Source organism: Myotis davidii, unplaced genomic scaffold (assembly GCF_000327345.1).
Source record: "Myotis davidii unplaced genomic scaffold, ASM32734v1 scaffold324, whole genome shotgun sequence".
NCBI lineage: Eukaryota > Metazoa > Chordata > Mammalia > Chiroptera > Vespertilionidae > Myotis > Myotis davidii.
In genome coordinates, this window is record NW_006295053.1 from 308,089 (window position 1) to 314,679 (window position 6,591).

At 47.9% G+C, this 6,591-nt stretch overlaps 1 protein-coding gene across 1 annotated transcript in view; it reads left to right on the forward strand.

The window, feature by feature from the left end:
* VPS33B (vacuolar protein sorting 33 homolog B (yeast)) overlaps positions 1-6,591 on the forward strand; it is a 24,287-nt gene that overhangs the window by 2,170 nt on the left and 15,526 nt on the right. The window contains exons 2-4 of the mRNA XM_006769587.1: positions 3,806-3,886; positions 4,437-4,498; positions 6,165-6,237. Coding sequence (XP_006769650.1) covers positions 3,806-3,886; positions 4,437-4,498; positions 6,165-6,237 — 216 coding nt within the window. The remainder of the gene's footprint in view (positions 1-3,805; positions 3,887-4,436; positions 4,499-6,164; positions 6,238-6,591) is intronic.

Below are 6,591 nucleotides of genomic sequence, written 5' to 3' on the forward strand. Positions count from 1 at the left end.
CAAAAAAACAGAATTGATGACCTGGGGAGTGGAGGGGAATGATGGAATTTTAAGTCACGGTGAGAGAAGATTTAAAGGCTCATTGATGGTGGTAAAGGCTGAGGGAGAAGCAAAGCCAAGTGTGAGATGGTAAACTTGGGTCAACAGGAAAATAATGCTGCTATCATTGTAAATACCACTGTGACATACGTAGCTATTTGTTTACTGTCCACGTTCCCCACTAGGTTGGAAGGTCCTTGAGGACAGGGAACGTGTCTGCTTTAACACTGTCTTCTACCCCGTGAGTGCCTTGCTTGGAGTCAGGCACGTGGCATGGGCTTCATAAATACTTGTTGTATGAACACTGAATGGAAATGAAAAAAAAAAAAAAAAGAATTAGAGCCTGGCCAGCGTGGCTCAGTGGTTGAGTGTCGACCTATGAACCAGGAGGTCACAGGTCGATACCCAATCCGGGCACATGACTGGGTTGCCAGCTGTATCCCCAGTGGGGGGCGTGCAGGAGGCAGCCGTCTCTCTCATCACTGATGTCAGCAGATGGAAATGTAGAGCTGCAGCCGGGAGGCAGATGGGGACTTGAGAGAAACTCAGGGGATTTGAGGCCATATTTTATTTCTATTTTACGTGCCCTGATTTGCACATGAAAGTTACTCTCAATGCCACAGGAATTGAAGAGATGCTAGTTAAAGCCACCAGCTCAGGTGAGAGCCACATCAAAAGAGAGCAAATGAAACCAAGGAGAGAAACTTGTAAATGCAGTGTAGGTGGGGACGAGTGGCCACAAGACAACTCAACACAGCCCACGTGGGTTTCAGTGCTCCAATATCCTAACTAGCTTCTAGTGTCTTTTTTTAAATATATTTTTATTGATTTCATAGATGAAGGGAGAGGGAGAGAGACATAGAAACATCAATGATGAGAGAGCATCATGGATCGGCTGCCTCCTGCACACCCTCTCCTGGGGATCGAGCCCACAACCCGGGCATGTGCTCTTGACCGGAATCGAACCTGGGACCTTTTAGTCCGCAGGCTGACGCTCTATCCACTGAGCCACCCCGGCTAGGGTGCTTCTTGGGTCTTTATTCTTGTTAATGGGCGTTGCTATTCAGGCGAACCTCCTTCCCCTCTCACGCTTAACTGAATGAGTTCCTGAGCCCTGTGGATATTTCCCGCCACCTGACTTTTTAATAATAGTGATTATAAAAATCACTGCACGTTATAGAAAATGTACAAGATAAAGGAAAGGATAAAGGAAAAAATCACTATAATCTTGCCATCAGTTACAAGCACTGTTAACACTGTTCATTTCTTTCAAGTATTAAAAAAATCCTATTACACATTCCATGTGTCTTTTTAAAAATATATATATTTTTTTGATTTCATAGATGAAGGGAGAAGGAGAGAGACATAGAAACATCAATGATGAGAGAGAATGATGGATCGGCTGCCTCCTGCACACCCTCTCCTGGGGATTGAGCCCACAACCTGGGAATGTGCCCTTGACTGGAATCGAACCTGGGACCTTTGAGTCCGCAGGCTGACGCTCTATCCACTGAGCCACACCGGCTAGGGTGCTTCTTGGGTCTTTATTCTTGCTAATGGGCGTTGCTATTCAGGTGAACCTCCTTCCCCTCTCACGCTTAACTGAATCAGTTCCTGAGCCCTATGGATATTTCCTGCCACCTCACTTTTTAATAATAGTGATTATAAAAATACTACACGTTATAGAAAACGTACAAGATAAAGGAAAGGATAAAGGAAAAAATCACTATAATCTTGCCATCAGATAAAGGACTGTTAACACTGTTCATTTCTTTCAAGTATTAAAAAAATCCTATTACACATTCCATGTGTCTTTTTAAAAATATATATATTTTTATTGATTTCAGAGGAAGGGAGGGGAGAGGGATAGAGAGTTTGAAACATCAATCAGCTGCCTCCTGCACACACCCTACTGGGGATGTTCCAGTAACAAAAAACATGGTATATCATTTGCAATGCATGAGAAACGGTTAACATCTTTAGTTATAAACAAGTTCTTAAAATCCAGTGACACTATAATAATGCAAGGAAGCTGGAAAAATGAAATGAAAAAGTACGTGATGATTAAGCAGTGAGCATATATGATTTTGATTTTGCTGAGCAGTGATGGAGAATAACTTCTCTGCAGTGTCAGTGAGCAGAATAAAGACAATGGCACCTAATAGTCTACAGCTTTGAACAGTGTTGTGCAGTTCGAAGTCTCAAACAGGGAGAGGCAGAATAAAGAGAAGGACCTAGAATGAGGGAAAAGCTAACTTTTGAGTCTATATATAAATTGAGTATTTTCAGCCAGAGCAATTCCAATTCATTGGAATTTTTTCAACAAGTTAGTTGAATAAATTCAGAAGGAATGATATAAAAGCAAGTTTAATGCAGAGAAAATGCGTGGCCTGTCTCCAGTCCCTTTTACCCACAAGTCCCAGGTTCATCTACCTGACATTCCCAGCTGATAGGATGCGTCAGTGCACAAAAGTCATACACACACACACACACACACACACACACGCACGCACGCACACACATACACACGCCCGCCCCCGCCCCGTTCCATAGAGGATCAATTCCAGGCCCTCTAACAACTGTTTCAATCTTGCTTTCCACCCTTCCCCTACATCCGGACTGAAAACCACTGCCCCCTGTGTACCTTAGGCATCAGCCCACCTGAATTGGTGGTTTTGATCTTGCAGGTAACCCACCATTACAATACCCACAGCACTCCAGAATGGCAAACCTTTGGCCTTTATGTCCTTAAATTTTATTACTGCTATTCACCCCCCCTCCCCCCACACACACACACACTTGTCCAGGCCTAGTTGAGAGGAAGCTTGAAATGGCTTCCCTCGCCCCTGCCACTCAGTGTGACCTCACCGTCCCCTGGCCAGGTCAGGGAGTGTTAGGAGTGGTGATGCCGGAATCAGATGACGGGTCTGGGGTGGGTGAGTGGGGCATGCTAGGGAGAGGACTGCCCTGGGCTAACTCGTCCGTGTTGAACACAGGCAGTTTCTGTAATTAGAAGGAAAATGCTACTTAAAAAGAGATTTGGGCCCTGGCCGGTGTGGCTCAGTGGATAGAGGGTCAGCCTGCAGACCGAAGGGTCCCAAGTTCAGTTCCCATCAAGGGCACGTAATCAAAAATACTTTCATTGCCCGGCTGGTGTGGCTCAGTGGTTGAGCGTCGACCTATGAACCAGGAGGTCACGGTTCGATTTCAGTCAGGGCCTGCAGCCTGCAACCAATCAATGTGTTTCTCTCACATCAATGTTTCTCTCTGTCTTTCCCTCTCTCTTCCACTCTCTCTAAAATCAATGGAAAAATATCCTCGGGTGAGGATTAAAAAAAAGAGCGAGATCTGGCAGTGTAAGGGGTTGCGGGGTGTGGGTGGGGGTTGGTTTTGCTTGGCTTCGTCCAGCAGGAGACGGGGGTCATGGGGAGGTTGAGTGGAGGAGGCGGTGGAGAAGCGGGCAGTGATCCAGGACAAGGTCCCAGGCCAGCAGGAGGGCTGCGTGACAAGGAGTTAACCTTAGAAAGAAGGTGAAATATTTTTCTGCCGGTGCAGAAAATGAGAAGACGAAATAGGTGCGTAAATAGAGAAATGTCAGCTATTGATAGGATGTCAACAGTAAGTCAGGCGCCGGGGTAGATGATGTTTGGCGCCCTTCCAGCTCCGAGACTGGGGTTCTGGTAGACAGGTGGCCGCGTGAGCTGTCACCGCGGGAGCGTGTGTGACCTCGGAGTGACCCAGGATGCTACTTACTCTGTGTCTTCAGCTTCCAGGAAAAAAGGACTTGTTCATTGAGGCCGATCTCATGAGCCCTTTGGATCGAATCGCCAGCGTCTCCATCCTAAAGGTACCTGCCCTTTCCTCCAGGCAGATTCTTTCCTCATTAAGCAGTTTTTCTTTCTTTTTCTAAATATATTTTTTATTGATTTCAGAGAGGAAGGAGAGGGAGGGAGAGAGAGAAACATCAGTGATGAGAGAGAATCATCGATCGGCTGCCTTCCCCAAGTCCCCCTCTGGGGATCGAGCCCACAACCCGGGCATGTGTCCGGACCAGAAATCGAACCCTGACCTCCTGGTTCCTAGGTCGATGTTCAACCACCGAGCCACGCCAATTTGGCCAGTTTTTCTTTTGATGAACAGTACAAATTATTAAAGAGCGACTACCGTTGTAGGGTAAATAGAGGGTAGCTGGAATGGATGGTATTATCTATTGTTTTTGAATTGTTTTATTTTTGGTTTTTCTGTTGACATTTTGGGGAAGGCTCAGTGACTGGTTGTCAGGGAGGCAGTTTGATGCCCAGAGTTAGCATGACTAGGAGCCCCAGTCCCTGCTTTTGGGTCATGCTGCGGGTGTCCAAGCACGCTGTGTCCCCTGTCTTGTTGGCTTCTCTCGGCAGCAACACGAAGTAGACAAGCTGTACAAGGTGGAGAACAAGCCAGTCCTGAGCTCCAGTGAACAGTGAGTGTCTGGGGCTTCCGGCTCGCCTCCAAGCCGGGGGGCGTCCCTGCACTTTGCCCCTGATGCGTCCGTGGCTGGGATCTGGCCGCGAGATGCTTGTGATACGGTTCCCCTCCCTGCCCTTGGACAGTTGCATGAGAGGTTATGCTTTAGCCCCTTGTTCTGTCTTCCTTTCTCCAGTTTCTCCCTCCCTTGTCCTCTTCTCTCTCATCCAGTCTTCTTGATGAAGCTTTCAAAAATATTTTCATTGCCTGGCTGGGTTGGCTCAGTGTTTGAGCTTCGACCTATGAACCAGGAGGTCACGGTTCGATTCCAGTCAGGGCACATGCCTGGGTTTTGGGCTCGATCCCCAGTAGAGGGCGTGCAGGAGGCAGGAGGCAGCTGATGGATGTTTCTCTCTCTCTCTCCCACTCTCTTCCTCTCTGAAATCAATAAAAATATATTTTAAAAATATATATTTTTCACCGTGCTCTTCTCAAGAACCATCGAGTCTTCTCTTACCGAGTTAAGTGCAGATTGCTCATGGTGGAAGCCAAGGGAATCCACAGTTGGGCCTCACACTAGTCTCTCACAGGGCAGCCTGGTCTCTCACGGGGCCCTCAAGCCTCCGCTGGACACATGCTTCCCAGCTACATGCATGTGGCATCCCCCTTCTGGCCACTCCATTAGCTCTGTCTTGAAATTCCCTCCTGTCCTCACTGCTCCTGCAAGACATACCCTCAGACCCCAGTGCCACCTCCTCCATGAAACCTTCCCCCTCTGGATCTCCAGGGTGTTTAGTATCTGTCACACACTGCCTGTTGTCTGCTTTTTGTTCTTCTTTTTTCTTTTCTCTTTTAGTTAAATCCTCACCAGAGGATATTTTTTCCATTGCTTCTTCAGAGAGAGTGGAAGGGGCCTGGGATCGAACTGGCAACCTGGGTACATGCCCTTGACTGGGAATTGAACCCGAGACACTTTGGTGCCTGGGCTGACACTCTAACCACTGAGCAATACCAGCCAGCGCTGTTTTTCTTTTTAATACTTTTCAATCTTAAGTAATATACACCCTCCCTTAGAGGAAAAATTCTCCTGGGTACATGGAGAATACATCCAAGTTGGAAAAACATTTTATATACCTTCTTGTATTTAAAAAAATATATTTTTATTGATTTCAGAGAATAAGGGAGAAGGAGAGAGAGAGAGAAACATCATTGATAAGAGAGAATCATTGATGGGCTACGTCCTGCCCATCCCACACTGAGGATTGAGCCTGCACCCCAGGCAAGTGCCCTGACCAGCAATCGAACTGGGACCTCCAGGTTCCTAGTTCGATGCTCAACCACTGAGCCATGCTGTCCAGACAACTTTCTGTATTGTTTTTAAACACGTGTCTGATACTTTATGCATGTGTGCATATGATTTCGCCTGACAGATTGTAAATTATTTGAGAACAGGAACTCCGGGTACCCCAGAGGGTCCATTTGCTGAGCACAGTGTCCCTGCTGTCGGGAGGGGAGTCCGTGGTCAGGGCAGGCCCGGCATTGGCGAGGCTGGGAACGGTCGGCCGGCCGAGAGGAGCAGATGGTGAAAGAGTGGGGTGTTGTTTCAGTTTCTTCAGGTGGTGCTGTCTGTCACCAACCTCATGACTTCCCTTCGCTGAGTTTCTCCCCTTTCTCTCCCATAGATTGTGCTTCTTGGTCAGACCCCGCATCAAGAACATGCGATACATAGCCAGTGAGTATGGCGTGGTGCGCCGTGTCACTACGACCTGGGGAGGGGGGTGAGATCTAAGGGTCTCGGCCACAGGGACGCTTTCATAAGTGAGGAGGCGTTGGGGTTGGCCATGCCACGTCAAGGACAGCTGCTCCCGTGGACACAGACGGTAGGGAGGTGAGGGCCTGTGCTGGGTGGCAGGAGCAGGTGGGGAGAGGTCAAGGGAGGGAAAGGGAAACATGTAATACTTCTAACGATAAAGAATTAAAAAAAAGTGAGATCTAAGGGCCTTGGCCACAGGGACGCTTTCATAAATGAAGAGGCGTTGGGGTTGGCCAACTGCTCCCTTGGACACAGACAGTAGGGAGGTGAGGGCCTGTGCTGGGCGGCAGGAGCAG